The sequence below is a fragment of the Cervus elaphus genome, chromosome 19 (genome assembly GCF_910594005.1).
Source record: "Cervus elaphus chromosome 19, mCerEla1.1, whole genome shotgun sequence".
NCBI lineage: Eukaryota > Metazoa > Chordata > Mammalia > Artiodactyla > Cervidae > Cervus > Cervus elaphus.
In genome coordinates this window covers 48,608,320-48,630,111 of record NC_057833.1, presented here as the reverse complement: position 1 = coordinate 48,630,111, position 21,792 = coordinate 48,608,320, and the positions used below count along the sequence as shown (strand labels likewise).

Genomic DNA, 21,792 nt, shown 5'->3' with positions numbered 1-21,792 from the left:
ACTGAGTTCTTAAAAACAAAAACATAAACTTAGTGAAGACAAAGACACTCAACTAAAACTTTTTTGTAGGTGGCATTGGCAGAGACTGCCAAACAATGGTCAACACTCAAATCCTAGAATAATTACTGGTGCCATAATTCAAGAAGGCTGCCATTAAATTAGTGAGCTGTATAAGTAAATACTTATCCTTCCTCAAGAGGCAGCTGTGAAACTTTGGGGACACCACATACTCTCTACATACAAATGTCAGAGTTATATGCTAAATATTAACATGCTGTCACAATAATATGAAAGGGTATATTTAAAGTCCAGAAAATTACAGTGTGGATATTGCAAGAAATTACCCCTGGGTGTGAGAATAACAAAAGAACCATTAGAGCAGGAAAGAGAAGAGTAGGGGATTAAAGTCACAGTAGAAAAGAAGCTAAGAGAGATATGACAGTGTTCTCAGTACAGCAGGTCATAAAGATCCAAGCACAACCAAGCAGAGGCCTCCACAGATGGCTAAAATCTCAAATACAAAAAGGTTCCTTTTTCATCGAAAATGTGCACGATTCATGGCAATTTCAACTATATGCTTTTTGCTTGTTTTTAACCTTTTACTGAAGTATACAGACTGACATATAATATTACAGATAGGGAAGCACACTTCTCAACAGTATATAGGGTTGACAAATTTTCATACACCAAACACATCATGTAATCAACACCCAGATCAAGAAACAGAATGCCACCAGCACTCTGAAGAACCCTCAAGCTCCCATCACCAGCCATGATCAAAGAGTTCCAAAGTTTCATGACAGCCTAATTTTTAGGGGTGAAGGAACACACCATGATACAAGCATATTCCTAAATGTTTTTCTTTATTCCATCCCTGATTATCTTAACCACTTTTAATATTTCCATTTCCTTCACTGTAGATTAATATATCAGAACCTTGATTTCCTAAAGATATAAACACCTATCAACAGATTGAATACCATCAACATAAATACTAAAAATTATTTTATTAAAAAAGGTATTTGTAATTGTCATTCATTTTTAACATGATTAAAAAGTGAGTTAAAAGCTATTACTCATCTCAAGCAAATTATTTTACCTCTTTAAACCTCAATTTCTTCACCTATAAATACAACCCAAAATAACCTGATAGAGGGAACATTCTCCCCAGCTTCCTGCCTTAAATCATTTGGGTGTGATTTTATAATATTATTTTCATAATCCACTACATAGGTATCTATGAGCTCTACCAAAATTAACTCAGTAAACAACACCTGGATTATTAACCTAACTGCATTCTTTATTAACTAGAATTATTTGGTACTTAGTTTCAAAGAGAATAAGGAAAATGGTGAGATAAAGGAACATCAAGGATTTAACTATTCTATTTTTGTGTGTTTGAAATTCTCTATTTACATGTATCAGTAAACAAAAAGTCACTTGTTTGATCACACAGTCTTTCCACTAAGCTTAATAACCCTTTTATCATAAATTTTACATTAAAGGAGTCTATACTTTTTCTTGAGAAACAAAAGATACAGATTTTTGAAACATGAGTGTGCACAGAACCTAGCTCAGACTTGAGGAAACTTAGGACACCTAAAAAATCAGGGAATTGTTATGACCTAAACATTGAGGCCCCCAGAACACACAAACAGGATTTAAAATTTTGGGGGGACAAAATCAAGCTGGTAATATTATTTTATGCATTTTAACTTGATTTCAATTCATACTTACTTCTCTGACTTCCACAAGATGGTCTGGAGGTAAGTTAGCTCTTTTGCTCACTGATTGTAGTTTGGAATGTCCAACATTAAAAAAGGAAATGGTATTTTGACTTGGTCTCCTCTGGGATATAGGAGAATTACCACTAGATGCAAGTGAGAAGCTCCGTGATTTCAGAGGAGGATTATTCTATTAGACAAAGAAAATAATTCCTTTTTAAAAATTTAGGTAAACTCTCAACCTATAATATACTGGAATCTTACACACAAGCAGTTTTAAAAATAAAGTTAACCTCAGAATTAACTACAAGAATAGTTCTGAAGATGGAAAAATTTAAGACCTTCAAAGTCTAAGAATTTCACACATCCCATAGTAAACTGGTAATTTACTCAGAAAATTAATTCCAGGTGTGTGCTGTCAAGAATTCTTTTTTTATATTAGACATATATTAGAATAACAAGAAATTTCTAATTTTAGATATTTAAACATCATGATTGAAGCAAAAAATATATTCAGCAATACTCAATATAGTAATTTTTCTAGTGTAACATTCAAGTATCTTTGAAACAAACTAGCACTTTCTGGTCACTGCCAACGATTAGAATCTTGCAGAGAGAATAAAGTTTTTTGCTGGATTTCTTAAAGACTGCAGGCCTAAATCACAACTTTAAAAAAGTTAGCTATGGGGAAAGAACACTAGGAAGAAGACAAAAAAGTAGGTATGGAAATCCTTTAACTCTGCTTCCCATATATTCATTTTTAGACATTTCTGACCTCAGATTTCAAGTACTAAGACCCTCTTTCTCATCTTAAAAAAGAAAACACTCCAAATGAGATACAGAAATTATCTATAAGCACATGAAAAGACACTCAACCTTATTAGCCATTAGAGAAATGAAATCAAAACCACAATGAAATTCTACTTCATAACCATGAGGATGGCCATAGTAATTGTAAAAAAGGACAGTAACAGTATCGATAAGAATGTAGAGAAACTGGAACCTTCGTGTATTGCTGGTGAGAATGGGAAATAATTTGGCCAGTTTCAAAAACAGTTTGGCAGTTCCTCAATAGTTAAACAAACAACTACCATAAAACCCAGTAATTCCACTCCTAGGGATAACCTAGAAAACTGAAATCATGTGTTCATACAAAAATTTGAACATGAATGTTCATAGAAGTATTATTCATAACAGCCACAACATGTAAGCAATCCACATGCCTATCAGCTGATACATGCATAAACATAATGTGGTATAACCATAAAACAGGATTATTCAGTCTTAAAAAGGAATAAAGTATGATCCATGCAATGACATGGATGAACCTTTAAAACGTTACGCTTATTGTAAGAAGCCAGACAAAAACAAACAAACAAACAAACGCCACATACTGTATGATTCCATTTACATCAAATGCCCAGAATAGACAAATCTATTGAAACAGAAATTATAGGTTAGTGTTTGCCTGGGGACTGAGAAGAGAGATTTGAATAGGGAGTGACTGTTAAACAGATACGGGTTTTTTCGAAGGTGATGAAAATGTTCAGGAATTAGACAGTTGCAACAACTACATAATCTTATGACTATACTAATAAAAACCATGAAACTGTACACTTTAAAAGGATCAACTTTATGGTATGTGAATCTCAATTTTAAAATGCAAAAAAATAAAGTTAAAAAGATCTTTCCCCATTTCCGTGCATTAATATCATACATGAATCCACATACCTTGCCAATAGCTTCAGTGTGGTGTTGTGTACATATCTGAAGTCTGCTAACCCAATGTTGTCGCTCTTTAGCATCTGTGGCTGATAAAAAGTATCTATAAGTTATTTACTTTTTCATTTATTTTTAGAATACAATTAATTGTCTATAGCATGAAGAACAGATCACTGAAAATCAGGGCATTTTCCTACTCTCCCTGACCAGAGCAAGGTTGGAAAAAGGCCAAAGCATCAACCTTGTTAGGTAACACCATAGCTGGATGTGGATATTTCCTAAGGAGGATAAATTACATATAGCTAGGTGGGTATATGGAACTTGACATGTCTTAACTTTCTCTTAAAGATATGCTCTTCTTCAAATAAATACCCTTTATTAAGCATTTGGTATGTACTCAATATATTCTTTCAGATCTCTAACATGATCAATTAGGATTAACATCATACTTTATGTGTATTAATTAAAAATAGAAACCTCTATACAAATTAAATTCATCTAAAAAAAGTTATACCTGAATACAAGCATTTTCATAAATCCCAATTATGTACATTAATCATCAAAAAACACAAAGAGAACATAACTAAATCAAGAAAGAAGTAAAATACAAATCTGTGGAAGACAAAAAAATTTTAAACAAGTCTATGTTTTTAGATTTCTCAGTATTTCGTCTATACAAATTTCTCAGAAGGTCAATTTTAAACAGACTTGCTCACTGTGCAACTTAAAAGTCATTAATTAAAACAGCTCTCACAAATCCTTAAAGCAATTCCAAGGTGTAGAATACTGTTTCTGTATCATCAATGATAACAGTTTCTATTTCCAAAACCTAAATGAAGGGAGGTAAGGATACCAGCTTCTCAAGGAAGAAGCAAATCACACTATTAATACTTATATTTCAGTCATACCTCTGAGTTTATACTGTTCCCCACTGGCAGCATTTACAGTGAAGGTGTGAGAGTCCTCATCACTGGGCGATATTACAGCTCCTGCAAGCTGCAAAGTACCTCTGGGTTTTTGATTTCTAGACTGTTCATTCACAAAATACTCCAACAGCCCAGCTTCATTGTTTAGAACAAAAAACCTGCAATGATTTTAAAAAAGGTCATACTGTTAAAGTATTTCCCCTAGTCAAACTAAAGCAATCCAAATTTTAATCACATACTTTTGAGTTTTTGCTATTAAAAAAATAAAATTCAAAAGCATCTCAAGAAGTACTTAGAAACACTAGACTGAATTTCCTAGTAGTAAATGTTACTGAAGAATTGAATGAGTTTAATAAAAGATATAAAATCTTCAGCTGTGAAAGAGGCATTTAATAGGGAAGAGGCATACAAGACAATGCAGAAAGGAAACAAAGACACAGTATCCTTCAGAGGAAGATTTCCCTCCAGAATTCATTAACAGGGAGGGTTAAGTTCCCATAGACAATGGTAGGGAGAGTTTTTATTTAAAATTCACTGGGAACAAATCAAAGCATGAGCTCCGGGATTAACAAATACTAGGTAAAAAATGAATATGATTTAAGATTTAACCAGTGAAATAAACAATATGAATAATGCCAAAGTAGCAAGACTTTGTGAACATATTATTAAACAGGTCACAACTAAAGATTACTTATCCTGTTTAAAAATGAAAAGGCTGCAACTGGAGATGCAGAACCATAGGAACTTGAAACTAAATGATGAAATAATGATACACGTTGGAAAAGAATTTGATGTTCTGATTTGGTTTTAGATTAACTACTTTGGGAAATATATTAACTTGGATTCCAATTTAAGTAGTATCTTTTCTTTAGGAAAAAAATCTAAAAAGTTTCTATTCCAAAAAATTAATGTTTGGGTTTAGAGCAATTTGGTATTCTACATGTTAATATATTCTGTAATACATCCAGACAGACAATTTGATCCAGTTCAAGTTCCTAGAAGATACTGTCTTAAGCAACCTGGCAACTATATCAATCATACCAAACTGGGAGGGAATGTAATCAGCCTTTTATTAAGGGAAAGAAAAAGAAATAATGAGAAGCAAATAAGAGAAATTGAAAGCAGCTATCTGAAAAGGGAGCTGGGAAAGCAAGACTATTGTTTTTCTCATTCATCTTTTAGCATGCTCATGACTCTTAAACGGGCTTCCCTGGTGGTTCAAACAGTAAAGAATCTGAACAAGCAGACAAACAAGAAACAAAGAAAGGAATGAATGAAGGAAATAAGGAAAGAAATCTCTTTCTACTAGCCTAAGCAATAAGCCCAGTTATTCCAAACAAAGAAAAAAGACTGGTCTCTTCTAAGAAGTCAATTCAAAGAAAATTCAGAAAACAACGTTGGAAATCTCAAGTTACTGGGAACATGTATTTCTTATCCCAAAAGCATTACCACAAATCTACAACATGGGAAGCACTCGCCTAGATATACAAAAGTAACACTGAGGAGGAACTGGTAAAATGATAGAATTGAGTCAATAACCGATTACCTAATACCAAGATGATGCTATGGACCCAGTGGCACCAATAACGCACTGTAGGCTGTCTTTCATCATACATGAATTAACCCAAATGTTCTTCGTTCACCCTTTCTCTGGAGATGTACAAGATGTGCAGATTGGAGATAGAAAGACAATTCACATAGTAAGGAAACTGAAAGCTATTTTGCCCAGAAGGGGACTAGACTCTTGATTATAGTATTCTTGGCAAGGTGGTCTAACCTAGAAGCTAAAGAAATACAGAAAAAAAGGCTTAAGATTCAGCATCTATCTTTATATGATGAAAAGTCATTACATTGTTAAAAGGAAAAATTAAATAATTATTTATTTTGTGCAGTTTCAAAATAAAGACTGCAAGTTTGAGAAAATGACTAATCTTCAGAATAGCTGACAACTTAAAATGAAGTATTTTAGAATGGAACTTTAAAAAATATTCTGACTTGGAAGTATGTCTTATGATAGCAAAAATCAACTTCAGGGAAGATTTTGGATGGAAAGCACACATATGCTTTGTGCTGACCATTCTAGGCTTAAGTGCTGAGCATGTACAGAACTTCTAAGTAGGAAGTAGGAAGAAATCTCTTCATGAATGCTAATTGAAAGTGAAAGGAAGCACATTCAAGAGAGGGTCTTACTCTTTCCAAGGGCACCACATTTAACAAGCAGTTTATTATTTACAGAGTATGCTCATCCTGGATTTCTCCAAGCTTCTCTAAGTTGCCCTTAGTCAAACAGAAATAGATTGCCAGCAAACCACCTTGAATACTTGGCACAGGTACAGTGCTTTTGTTACTTAAGCTTTAGCCACAGCTCAGGGACCAAGTGGCTAGGCCTACCAAAGGAACTGAGCTCTAAGCCTAAGTTCCTTTAACATGGTCTTAACCTTTCTGTAGGTATCCAATATGCTACTGGAGATCAGTGGAGAAATAACTCCAGAAAGAAGGGGTGGAGCCAAAGCAAAAACAACACCCAGTTGTGGATGTGATTGGTGATAGAAGCAAGGTCCGATGCTGTAAAGAGCAATATTGCATAGGAACCCAGAATAATTGGAAGTGGTCAAACAGGAAGTGGCAAGAGGGAACGTTGACATTTTAGGAATCAGCAAACTAAGGTGGACTAGAATGGGTGAATTTAACTCAGACGGCCATTATATCTACTACTGTGGGCAGGAATCCCTTAGAAGAAATGGAGTAGCCATTATGGTCAACAAGAGTCTGAAATGCAGTACTTGGATGCAATCTCAAAAATGACAGAATGATCTCTGTTCGTTTCCAAGGCAAACCATTCAATATCACAGTAATCCAAGTCTATGCCCCGACTAGTAACGCTGAAGAAGCTGAAGTTGAAAGGTTCTATGAAGACCTACAAGATCTTTTAGAACTAACACCCAGAAAAGATGTCCTTTTCATTATAGGGGACTGAAATGCAAAAGTAGGAAGTCAGGAAATACCTGGAGTAACAGGCAAATTTGGCCTTGGAGTACACAATGAAACAGGGCAAAGGCTAATAGAGTTTTGCCAAGAGAACACACTGGTCATAGCAAATACCCTCTTCCAACAACACAAGAGAAGACTCTACACATGGACATCACCAGATGATGATGACTAGGTGATCATCAACACCGAAATCAGATTGATTATATTCTTTGCAGCCAAAGATGGAGAAGCTCTATACAGTCAGCAAAAACAAGACCGGGAGCTGACTGTGGCTCAGATCATGAACTTCTTATTGCCAAATTCAGACTTAAATTGAAGAAAGTGGGAGAAACCATCAGACCATTCAGGTATGACCTAAATCAAATCCCTTATGATTATACAGTGGAAGTGTGAAATAGATTAAAGGGACTAGATCTGATAGACAGAGTGGCTGATGAACTATGGACGGAGGTTCGTGACACTGTACAGGAGACAGGGATCAAGACCATCCCCAAGAAAAAGAAATGCAAAAAAGCAAAATGGCTATCTGAGGAGGCCTTACAAATAGCTGTGAAAAGAAGAGAAATGAAAAACAAAGGAGAAAAGGAAAGATATTCCCATCTGAATGCAGAGTTCCAAAGAATAGCAAGGAGAGATAAGAAAGCCTTCCTCAGTGATCAAGGCAAAGAAATAGAGGAAAACAACAGAATAGGAAAGACTAGAGATCTCTTCAAGAAAATTAGAGATATCAAGGGAACATTTCATGCAAAGATGGGCGCAATAAAGGACAGAAATGGTATGGACCTAACAGAAGCAGAAGATATAAGAAGTGGCAAAAATACACAGAAGAACCATACAAAAAAGATCTTCATGACCCAGATAATCACAATGGTGTGATCACTCACCTAGAGCCAGACATCCTGGAATGTGAAGTCAAGAGGGCCTTAGGAAGTATCACTACAAACAAAGCTAGTGGACGTGATGGATTTCCAGATAAGCTATTTCAAATTCTAAAAGATGATACTGTGAAAGTACTGCACTCAATATGCCAGCAAATTTGGAAAACTCAGTAGTGGCCACAGGACTGGAAAAGGTCAGTTTTCATTCCAATCCCAAAGAGAGGCAATGCCAAAGAATGCTCAAACTACCACACAATTGCACTCATCTCACACGCTAGTATAGTAATCCTCAAAATTCTCCAAGCCAGGCTTCAGCAATACGTGAATGATGAACTTCCAGATGTTCAAGTTGGTTTTAGAAAAGGCAGAGGAACCAGAGATCAAATTGCCAACATTCGCTGGATCATCAAAAAAGCAAGAGAGTTCCAGATAAACATTTCTGCTTTATTGACTACGCCAAAGCCTTCGACTGTGGATCACAATAAACTGTGGAAAATTCTGAAAGAGATGGGAATACCAGACCACCTTGACCTGCCTCTTGAGAAATCTGTATGCAGGTCAGGAAACAACAGTTAGGACTGGACATGGAACAGCAGACTGGTTCCAAATAGGAAAAGGAGTACGTCAAGGCTGTATATTGTCACCCTGCTTATTTAACTTATATGCAGAGTACATCATGAGAAACGCTGGGCTGGAAGAAGCACAAGCTGGAATCCAGATTGCCGGGAGAAATATCAATAACCTCAGATATGCAGATAACACCACCCTTATGGCAGAAAGTGAAGAAGAACTAAACAGCCTCTTGATGAAAGTGAAAGAGGAGTGAAAAAGTTGGCTTAAAGCTCAACATTCAGAAAACTAAGATCATAGCATCTGGTCCCATCACTTCATGGCAAATAGATGGGGAAACAGTGGCTGACTTTATTTCTTGGGGCTCCAAAATCACTGCAGATGGTGACTGCAGCCATGAAATTAAAAGACGCTTACTCTTGAAGGAAAGTTATGACCAACCTAGACAGCATATTAAAAAGCAGAGACATTACTTTGTCAACAAAGGTCTGTCTAGTCAAAGCTATGGTTTTTCCAGTGGTCATGTATGGATGTGAGAGTTGGACTATAAAGAAAGCTGAGCGCAGAATAATTGATGCTTTTGAACTGTGGTGTTGGAGAAGACTCTTGAGAGTCCCTTGGACTGCAAAGTGATCCAACCAGTCCATCCTATCGATCCTGGGTGTTCATTTGAAGGACTGATGTTAAAGCTGAAACTTCAGTAGTTTGCCACCTGATGTGAAAAGCTGACTCATTTGAAAAGACCCTGATGCTGGGAAAGACTAAGTGCAGGAAGACAAGGGAACGACAGAGGATAAGATGGTTGGATGGCATCACCAACTCAATGGACATGAGTTTGGGTAAACTCTGAGAGTTGGTGATAGACAGGGAGGCCTCGCGTGCTGCAGTTCATGGGGTCGCAAAGAGTCGGACACGACTGACAGACTGAACTGAATTGAACCTTTCTGTTCCTCTTTTATCATTCAATCTGCAATTCATGCTGGTAACCCAGGATATCACTGCTGTGCCACAAGCCTCCAGGCAGTCTGGCAGAAAAGGGAAATGAGCTTGCAGCAAACCAGTTGACAACCTGAGACCTCTCTGATGGGACAAACGGGTAAAGGTTGTGTTCTCAGTGGCAAATGGGGATGAGCTATAGTCATTCCCACACTTCCCTTACTGCTAAAACTGGCCTCTAGGACAGCTAGAAGAATCGCAAGGGCAGAAGCAGTGCCCTTCCCTATGCTAGAACTTTGCTTGGATCTCTTAGCTAACTCCCTGGGCAACCAGTGGCCAATGGATCTTTTTAGTATGCTCCCCCACACAAAGATACAAACACATGGCCCTTCTTCCCATGGCCTCAAGTCACCACTGACCTGAAATGCCATGTTTAACATATACTAAATCTTATATGCTTGGGTATACTTTGGAGCTTTCCTACTCTGTTCCACTTCTGAGAACTTCTCAGTAATATTCAATAATATAACATGAATGAAATTCGTTGAATGTCATGGGCGAGAAAAGTTAACCTATTTTCCTTTTTAAAAAGAGAACAAAAAACAGTGCTAAAAGCAAAGGGACATAAAATTTTTTTTTTATGTTTTATATATCATTTAAATGTATAAGCCTTCAAATAATTACATAAAAACTGAGGTGAGAAAATGCAAAATGAAAAAAGACTTTGTTCTTTCTTAAAAAAAATTAAGGGTGGGAACCTTAGAGAACTATCCTTTCCACTTTAACAGGAAAGATTCTCTTCTATAATTTCATATCCAGCTTTGACCTCTCATATGGCTTCCAACTTCTAGCTATCACTTTTATGTGAAAGCCCTACTGTTACTTCAGTTAAACATATCCCAAACTGTCTTCTCTTTTAGGCAATCACATGTTCATTACAATGCTTCAACTATTTTTTGAATTTTGAAAAACATTCTTTCATATACTATGTACCATTTTCTAACTGTTTAAGGTAGAAAGGCAGAATCAGCTTATCATTCCATTTAACCAAAATCAGAGATCTCCAAATGACATGTGAATAAGAAGCAGTATTTATAATGAAAATACCAACTTGGGAGTCAGAACTATTTGGGTTCAGATTCTAGCTTTATCACTTTTTTAAATAGTTTTAAAAAACCACAATGAGATTAACACTCAATACCCATTAAGATGGCTATTATACACACACACATAGACACAACAGAAAGTAACAAGTGTTGAGAAGATGTAGAGAAACTGGAATCCTTGTACACTGCTGGTGGGAATGTAAAACAGTGCTATGGAAAACAGTATGGAGATTCCCCCCAAAATTAAACATAGAATTACAATGTGATTCAGCAGTTCCACTTCTGGGTATACACACACACGAATGAGAGCAGTGACTCCGATATTATGTATACCAATGCTCAAAGCAGCATTATTCACAATAGCCAAAAGATGGAAGCAACCCAAATGTCCACTGATTGATAACTGGATAAATAAATGTGGTATAAAAAAAATAAATAAATAAATGTGGTATATACGTACAAGGGACTGTTTTTCAGCCCTCAAAAGGTAGAGAATTCTGACACACACTACATGGATGAACTTTGAGGACATTACACTAAATGAAATAAGTCAATCACAAAAGGACAAATATATGATTCCACTTATATAAGGTACCTAGAGTAATCAAATTCATAGAGACAGAGAGTAGAACTGTGGTTGCTTAAGGACTCAAGGGGAGAGGAAAATGTGAAATTATTGTTTGATAGGTATAGTTTTAGTCTGAGAAGGTGCAAAGAGTTCTGAGATGAATGGGGGTGATGGTTGCACAAAAATGTGAATGTATTTAATATCACTGAACTGCATATCAAAAAATATTTAAAATGGTAAATTTTATGTTATATTTTACCACAATAAAAAATTAAAAGTTTAGTCCCCTGCCCCACAAATATCAATTCCACAAAGTATTTAAGATAGTTGGCTGTGCTACTTCTTGACTGCTTGTTTGACCTCAGGTTGGTTATTTAAACTTTTCAAGGTCCCAAAAGAGTTTAAGAATCCTCAACAACGAAAAGAAGCAAGAATCTTCAACAGGCACCTAACACAAATCTCTTTGCTGTCTCCAAACCATCCTAAAAGCCTAACCACTGGAAGTACACATAAGAAGCCCAAGGCGAGTTGATAAATGATACTAATCTTAACGTAACAGTAACTTCTGACGTATTTGGAGGCTGCAATTTGGAGAATGTTAACTCCTCTTACCTCCTAAAAATAGAAAAACAAAGTCATTAGACTTTTGCAAAACATGGTAAATCTTTCTCTAACATGTTTCCCAGCCATGTAACATCAGATTATAAAATTATCAGGCCCATTTCTGTTCTCTTGGGGGAGAGAGAGAGAGAGAGAAGTGACAGGAGAATCACACTTACCTGTACTGCCACCCAGTGACAAGGTTGGTGTACTTCATTAGGTAGCCATACACATTTTCCATGTGGTCACTGTTTCAAAAGATCAGAAAGTGCCAAAGTCAGTGAAAATTAGAAGAAATTCCAGGAAGTTAACTGTACAGTTGAAAAAATAGCTTTAGAGACATACTTTTTTCTATAAATGTCTCAAGCTTACTTCAGAAGTAAAATTCACAGGTTAACAAATAGAGCTATTTATTTAATCCCCCATATTTCATATTAATAGGACTATATATTTTATCACAGTTCTTCAAAATAAGTGTAATCAAATCATTGTGTATTTCAAACATAAAATCATTATATAAGTATAAAATTACATAAATATGAAACAAATATACTGTAAATATAAATAAAAGCATTTAATAACCTAATTCAACACTAAACAAAGACAACCCAGTTTTATGGTTCCAGAACAAACTAAAAAAACATCTCTAGGCTGAATAGTGCTTCCTCACTCTGGTGGGACACATTATGTCTCTGAATCTTTGGGCTTCCAAAATGAAGATCCTGTTCTTGATGTCTGTGATACCTCACTCCCACTCCCCCATCCCAGACAGGCATGAGGCAAAGTGCTCACTGCAAATCTTGCCACTGGAAAGATTTATTTGGAACCTGTATCATTAGCCTTACTACTACTGAGTTTCTTTACTTCTGCCCCCCTTTTCTATTTAATAGATATATTCTGTTATAGTGATTCACAGAAAATGCAGTATCTCACTACTTCTTTTCCAATATTTTAAGGTTCCCTATACTTATGAAAAGATATCAAAGCTACAACTACATTGATATATCTTTTTGACATACAGGCTTCATTTTTTATTTTGTAATTTACATTAAGAATTCCTTTTAAACTCATCTAAAGTTTTAACTTTACACTATAAAGTGCAACTTATATTAAACATTTATTTTCTCTACTATCCCTGAATTGCAGAGCTTATTTGGTAAAAGTTCAGCTAACCAGCATTTAGGAAATGGAAAATATCAGATAACTGACAACCTTTAAAACATGGACATCAAAAGTGAAATCAAGAGAGAGCTGACACAACCAACAGAACAGAATTTTTAAAAGATTTAGATTGATCTGAATGACAAATGAAAAGAGATGAAGATAAAGACACTCTCTCTCGTAAACACATAACAAAATAACTATAAGATTCTAGGAGTTTTTATTACTGGAGATCAAGTAGGAGGATGCCTCAGGGATAAACTCAGTGTTGGGTGCCTTTCTAATCTCATTTCTTCAGAGTGCTTGGAAATAAAGACCAAATCTGAAAGTAAAGAACTGATCCCAGTTCAAAAAATATATTATTTTTTTCTATATTTTTCTTCCAATCCAAGGTTAGCAAAAAACACCGTTTTTTTCCACTAACATTAAATGAAACTGCTCAAGCCCTTTTGGTTTTATAAGGTCAGTAATCTCAAGAAGGTAAAGGCTGTCAACTTCTAAAATGCCAGCCCAAAGTTATAATAATTATATATGTACTCTGTCATGTTAAGACTGACAGTACCATCTGAATTCTCATTTCAGGATTTTCTAAAGCCCATATCTAAAGGAAGGATTCTATGAAAACTCAACCTGTTAGATTTTTGCCCTATTTCCATCCTTAGGTCACAGCAAAGGTACCTCTTTCAGTTACACTGGTACTTGAAAAGGCAGAGAGATACTCCTCTAGTCTGGCTCTCAAATTTTTCCCAGGCTTCAAACAGCTTTTTGGGGCCACAGTGAGTCCCAATGCCCCCGGACTCTGCCCAAAAATAATTTCACAAAAAGTTCCTCGTCTGTTTTTGATATTTCACATATAGCTTAGCCGTCTTGAATAGTTCTCATCCTCAAAACTTATTCCTTCACTTAAATATGGAATCTAATAATGTCCCCCCACCAAAAAAAAAACAACCCAAAACTCATAGATAGAAGAGATTAGTGGCTGCCAGAGGTGACTGGTGAACAAAATGGGTGAAGGTGATCAAAAGACACAAATTGCAGTTATAAAATAAGTAAGTCCTAGGGATGTTATTTATAACATGGTGACTATAATTAATAATACTATATTGTGTATTTGAAAGTTGCTAAGTATAGATCTTAAAAGTTCTCATCATAAGAAAAAAAAAGTGTAACTGTGTAGTGATAGATATTAACTAGACTTGTGATCATTTTGCAACATATAAAAAAATCACTGTACACTTAAAAGTAATGTTACAATTATATCCAAATTTTTAAAAAACCTTATTCTCTGCCTATTCTTGTGGCTTTATAACCTCAATATTTATTTAATTACATCCTGTAACAACCCAGAAGAGGACTAAGGTGTCACACAACCAGAATTAAATATTTCCCTAAAGTACCTAGATAGTCCATAATTCACCATTTTTTATTTTCCATTTTAATCTAGGTTCTCTACACCAAACTTTCATTATTAAATAAGCATCATTTCATAGCTATTAGTATGCAATAAAAATATTACAATGCAATTATAGTTCACTTCCTCTGGTTCTAGGATTACATATATTCTTCAAATGGATACATGAACTGTGCAGAAAATCTGTCTTAAAACTTCAAATAAACTATCCACAACTAAGAAAAACAAAACTCTTCATTTCAAAGCAATGAGGGCTCATGTTCCTTACCTTTGTTCAGTCCCTCATATTATTAAAGGTATTCCTTATTTGGGTCATAAGTTATTTATATTAATCATTTAATGACTATCAATGAATTTTTTAGAATATAATTTCAGTAGCATTGTTCACTAAACAACAAAAGTTTATCTTCATACTGCATAATAATGTTTTATGTTCAACTTTTAATGTTTTTAGTATTTTTGATTCTTGTATCCAGAAAGTTAACCTTCTCACAAAAATCACAATAGGGATACTGACAGGGTTCATTTGGTAGCAGCATAAAGTCAACTTCAAAAGAAACAAATTCAAACATACAATTATAAGCTGCTGGCCTGCTTTTACTACAGAAAACAGACATCTGAGGTTACAAAGAACCGACTTAAGAACATCCCATCCCTGAACAGCTGGTGACACTGTCCCTCCCTCATCCTTCCCCTTCTCTGTCAGTGCAACCAGCGGATGTGGAACCACTGCGCCATCTGGTGGCCCGCATAAAAAGCTCTCTGAGTGCAAGTCCTTTGTTCGCTCTCCTTTCTTCTACTTCCTTGTAATTGAGTTATTATGTAGTACCTCTAACACTCATGGTTTGCTCCCAATTAAAATATGTGCATTTAACTTGTTAATATGAATAAAACCTAGTTGTTAAAGTGGGAATATACCACATATTTGATTATAGCATATTAATATTTTTCCTATGAAGTAGATATGATGGTCCAAAAGATTAATACACTGAAAAATAAGCAATAAAAAAGTTAATTTCTTCTTCAATCCTCAGCAACTCCACCACTCAAATTGGGTACATTCTGATCTTGTTAACATTTTATTGAAATCAAGCTAGAAGCTGATAGTCTCTAAACACAGTTGATGAACTGAACTATATGTCAAGCAAATTCTATTTAATTTGCTGTTCACCACCTCCCACGTATCTTAATAATGACTGTTTCAACTTCTAATTCTCCATTATTATAACACAGATTTCTTAATTCTTCTTCATCAGACTTAAGGAAAACATGTAGAAGCTTCTAAATTAAGCTACTTTTTAAACAGTTTCAAATTCTTTTATTTCAGCTCAACACAATTGTTCAGTACCTTCTAAATATAAAGCACTCTGAAAATCCACTGAAAAGGATAGGGAAATAAAGAAGGCTAAACTTCTCCATCCCAAATTCATTACCAAATATAAGAAAAAGATCTTCTTGAAGAAAAAGACAATGACCCACAGAGACTCTGTTTTTAGCTGTCATACAAATGAAAAGGATAGTTCGTTAAAGATACAGTATTCATTAAACAAAGACACAGCGTTCAATGGTGATTAGGTTGAAGTGACAGGACTTATCAGATGTGGAATGAGAGTGAGAGTAAGAGTAAGACAGAACGGACAAAGGCAAAAAACCAGATTTCCAGCTGGCACTACTGTGTAGATATGAACACCTTCACTGAACTGGGGATCATAAAAGAAGTTTTGGGTTTGTTCCAAATTACCATGGTGATTTTAAGGGACCTATGAGACATAACACAAAGAGATATCCAATGTGGTAGTAATGATTTGGATTGAACACACAGATTTTGGTGGTAATCAGCACATAAGCATATAACTGGTATTTGAAATCATAAGGGCAAATCACCTAGGAATTATATAAAATGACAAGGGGTGGGAGGTGGGAGGGAGGCTCAGGAGGGGAGATATGTATACCTATGGCTGATCCATGTTGAAGTATGGCAGAAACCAACACAATACTGTTAATTATCCTTCAATTAAAAATAAATAATTTTTTTAAAAAATGACAAGAGAAGGGGCAGATTCTAAGAGAGAACCCTAGAGAAAAGTTTTAAAGGCAAGAGGAATACAGAGAGGAGATAAGAAGTGGCTGAATAGTAGGACGAAAACCAGGAGTATTTCAAGTAAGTTTTTGGTCAAGAATGTTAATACTATTTGAGGGTAAAAGAAGATGAAGATCGAGAAATTTCTATTAGATTTAACAACCAAGGGAATCCAACCAAGGGAAACCAAGGGTGGTCCAGTGGTTGGGAATCAGTGCTTTCACTTGTATGGGCCTGTTCAATCCCTGATAAGGGAACTAGGATCCCAAAAGCCACGACACATGACCAAAAAAAAAAAAAGATTTAACAACCAAGAGATAATAATTCAATGTAATGATGAAGGCAGAGCTAGCTGGCAATGAACTGAAGAAAGACTGGGAGAAAGAAAAGTGGTTAAGGCAATGTGGGCTTGAGGCAGGGGCAGTTCAAAGTGCCTAATGGATAGGATACAGTAAAGAGAAGGGCTTCCCTGGTGGCTTAGATGGTAAAGCGTCCGCCTGCAATGCGGGAGACCCGGGTTCAATCCCTGAGTCGGGAAGACCCCCTGGAGAAGGAAATGGCAGCCCACTCCAGTATTCTTGCCTGGAAAATCCTATGGACGAAGGAGACCATGGGGTCGCAAAGAGTCGGACACGACTGAGCGACTTCACTTCACAGTAAAGAGAAAAAGGCTCACAACTCAGAAGAGGGATGGAAATGAGGCAGAGGTGGGCTCCAGAGCGCAGGTAGAGGAACTAGCATCAGATACCTTAGGGCACTTAATTATAGGCAGAAATTTATGCAAGCTGTAGTAAAGAAAGTGCCATTCAGCCACAGTTCAATATTCCTACTTTCTACTAGGCAAAAATTGTCCTTCAAAAAGGCTGAATTTTGGTTCATTCCCTTGATAATATAAATAGCATGAACGGAGGGAGCCGCCTTCTTAGTTGAGGAAAAAGCCACTGACAACAGATGGGAATGATTGCAACACATGTACCTCCTTCTGCTGTAAAAAGATATTCCACAGAGCAGTGACTGCTTCTTACTCATCCTACAGTCCTTGCAGCACCTAGTGCATAGTCAGGGATATAAGCAGGTGTTCACTACATCTCTGTTGAAAGAATTAGGCAATGAGAAGACAGAAGGGGAATTTTCCTATAAAAGCACAAGACAACTGAGAAGCTTGCAAAAAAAAAAAAGAAAGAAAAAATTTTAATTCATAGCCTGTATACTGAAATAAATCCCAGATAAAACAGATTCTAATTGCAACTATCTTAATCTATACCAAAAAGTATACAGTCAAAGGAAACTCTCACCTTTTTGCTAAAGATTCTTAAAAATGTTAATGCTCTTTGGCGTAAGAATTTCACTTCTAGGTATCCTGACAGACAATAGAAATGTAGACAAACATAATATGCAAACATGTCCATTGTAGCACTATTTATAATAGTAAAAAATATAAAATGGGAAAAAAAGGAAGTGAAGAGGAAAGAAAAACAAATTAAACAAATGAAATTAAGAAAATGATTAACTAATATAGAATAGTATTCACCAGTTAAAATGTTTATGAGCTTTTAACATGGGGAAACACTTATCAAGAGCACTAAAATTGCAGGTTACAGAATTTTATATAGTGTGTAAAATACATGCACAGAACAAAAGTACACAAAATTTTAAGTGTGGTTATCACTGGATAGAAGAATTATGGATGATTTAATTTGCTTCCTTTACTGTTTCACATTTTTCAATCTTAATACATTATTTTTATAATCAAGTAAAACATTTTAAAATGTTCTATCATATTGACTAGATGGGACAGTCCAGACACAGAGCTATTTATACTTATTAATATAGGTATGGATTAAATTTTTTGAAACTTTCCAATGTGACCCTATGAGCATTGCTTTTTTGGGATGTAAAACTATGTTCCTATAAGCCTTTAATTCTCAAATTAGGTTAGTGACTTAGTGAAGTCGCTCAGTCGTGTCCGACTCTTTGCAACCCCATGGACTGTAGCCTACCAGGCTCCTTCATCTATGGAATTTTCCAGGCAAGAGTACTGGAGTGGGTTGCCATTTCCTTCTCCAGGGGATCTTCCCGACCCAGGGATTGAACCCGGGTCTCCCACATTCCAGGCAGATGCTTTACCATCTGAGCCACCAGGGAAGCCCCAAATTAGGTCACACATACCCAAAACTGGGCTAGTTGGTTAGGAGAACAGGGTAAAACAAGGCTATATTTCTAGAGCAAATTTACTTGACTGTAAGAAATTAAAGCATTTTTAATGTTAAAACTCACATAAATGTTAAGAAACTTGCTCCCTGCTCACATATTTTCATGAGGATGACTTCACCAGAGAGCTCCTGTCCTCCTCTCCCAGCCTTCCCCTTTCCCTTCACTCTTTCCATAGCTAGGCATGAATAGCTCACTCCCTTCTGGGCACTCTTCTTTGTATCCTAGACTATCTACCCAGAGAACATACTCTCATTTGCTCTGACAGAGATAGGACCTGGATATTCTAAGCTGCTTGTAATGAGGTGGATGTGTGCGTGCGTGCATGTAAGTGCTCAGCCGTGTCTGATACTTTTGAGACCCTACAGACTATAAACCACCAGGCTCCTCTGTCCATGGGATTCTCCAGGCAAGAATACTGCAGTGGGTTGCAATTTCCTACTCCAAGGGATCTTGCCAACCCAGGGATCAAAGCCAAGTGTCCTGTGCCTCCTGCCTTGGCAGGCAGATTCTTTACCACTGCACCACCAGGGAAGACCTTACCCATTAGTTATCACTATTATCAAAACCAAAACCAAGGGACTTCTCTGATGGTCCAGTGGTTGAGACTCTGTGCTTCCACTGCAAGGAGCACGAGTTTGATTCCTGGTCAGGGATCTAAGATCCCACATGTTGTGTGGTGCAGCCAAAAATATAAATAAATAAAACCAAACAAAACAGAAAACAACAAGTGTTGGTAAGAATGTAGAGAAATTAGAACACTTGTGCATTGCTGGTGGGACTATAAAATGGTGTAGCCACCGTGGCGAACAGTATAATCATTTCTCAAAAAGTTAAATATAGAATTACTATATGATCCAGCAATTTCACTTCTGGGTAGATACACAAAAGAATAAAACAAAGAACTCCAACAGATATTTGCACACAAATATTTATAGCAACATTATTCACAACAGCCAAAAGGTACAAATAACTCTGGACAGTCCCATGTAAATCAATGAAGCCAGAACATACCCTCACATCATACACAAAAATAAACTCAAAATGATTTAAAGACTTAAATATAAGATAAGACACCACAAAACTCCCACAAAGAACATAGGCAAAATCTTCTGACATAAACAGTACCGATATTTTCTTAGGTCAGTCTCCCAAGGAATAAAAGCAAAATCACACAAATGGGACCTAATCAAATTTACAAGCTTTTGCACAGCAAGGGAAACAATAAACAAACTGAAAAGACAGCCTACAGAGTGGGAGAAAATATTTGCAAATGATGCAACCAACAAGGGTTCAATTTTCAAAACAAACAAACAGCTTCTACAATTCAATAACAAAAACAAACAAACAACCCAAGCAAAAAAAGTGCAGGAGACCTAAATAGACATTTCTCCAAAGATGACACATAGATGGCCAACAGGGACAAGAAAAGATGCTAATTATTAGAGAATTATCTAGTGACAGATAAACATTACTCAAAATTTTATTTTAAGCTGACATTAATAACCTTTACTTATTTTAAAATTATTCAGTAATTGTTCTCCAGTATGTTAAAACTTATTAAAAAAAAAAAAAAACAAAATAAGATACATGTACCCCTACATTCATAGCAGCACTATTTACAATAGACAAGACACAGAAACAACCAAAATGTCCATCGACAGATGAACGGATGAAGAAGCTGTGGTACACATACATACGTATACACACATACACACACACAAATGAAATATTGCTCAGCTGTTTAAAAGAGTGAAATAATGCCATTTGCAGCAACATGCAAGGACCTCTAGGTTCACCCTAAGCGAAGTTAAGGCAGAAAGAGAAAGACAAATACCATGTGATACCACTTGTATGTGGAATCTAAAATACAACATAAATGAACATCTATGAAACAAAAACAGACCCACAAATACAGAGAACAGACTTGTGATTGCCAAGGGGGAATAGGGGTAGGGGAGGGAAGGATTGGGCATTTGGGATTAGCAGAGGCAAACTATTATACATAGGATGGATAAACAAGTCCTACTGTCTAGCACCAGGAACTATATTTAATATCCTGTGATAAACCATAATGGAAAAGAATATGAAAAAGAAAATACATATATCTGAGTCACTTTGCTGTAGAGCAAAAATTAAACACAACATTGTAAATCAACAATACTTTAATTAAAAAAATTTTTTTAAGGCAGAAACAATTCAGATATCCATCAGATGAATGGATAAATAAAATGTGGTGTATATATATATACAGGGAATATTTATTCAGTCTTAAAAGAAAAAGAAGGAAATTCTGACACATGATACAACACGGATAAATCTTGAGGACACTGCTAAACGAAATAAGCTAATCACAAAATGACAAGTATTTTATGATTCCACTTACATGAGGTACTTAGATTTGTCAAAATCAGAGACAGAAGGTAGAACAGTGGTTGGGGCGGGGCCTGATATAAGGAGTTATTTAATAGTTACAGAGTTTTAGTTTGGGATGATAAAAAATTCTGGAATGAATAGTGGAGATGGCTGTATAACAATGTGAATATATTTAAGGTCACTGAACTTATAAATACTTACAAATGGTTAAAGTCACAAATTTTATGATATGTACATTTTACCACAATAAAAAAATAATCTGACAATTTGACTGCATCCTATCTGATCCGTATGTCCTCTCAACTGGCCCTGAACTCATGGTGTTATTTACTGACCTCTGAAAAACCCAGTAACAGATATATTACAGGGTAGAATATAAATCCTCGTGAATTTTGAAGATCATAAAGTTACATCAGCCATGGGCTCCTTTAAATCACAAACTGCACTGACTGTCTTACATAATTAAGAGAGTTTTCATAAAGGAAGTTAGAGCAACACAGCTGTAAAACATTTGCCTATACAGACTGGAAAC

The 21,792-nt window shown here is 35.9% G+C and overlaps 1 protein-coding gene across 1 annotated transcript in view; it reads right to left on the bottom strand.

The window, feature by feature from the left end:
- The window catches only part of OSBPL11 (oxysterol binding protein like 11), a 91,253-nt gene that overhangs the window by 54,393 nt on the left and 15,068 nt on the right, over nt 1–21,792 (bottom strand). Inside the window, exons 2-5 of the mRNA XM_043874471.1 lie at nt 12,201–12,269; nt 4,355–4,530; nt 3,456–3,535; nt 1,738–1,914 (exon numbers count right to left, since the gene is read on the bottom strand). Coding sequence (XP_043730406.1) covers nt 1,738–1,914; nt 3,456–3,535; nt 4,355–4,530; nt 12,201–12,269 — 502 coding nt within the window. The remainder of the gene's footprint in view (nt 1–1,737; nt 1,915–3,455; nt 3,536–4,354; nt 4,531–12,200; nt 12,270–21,792) is intronic.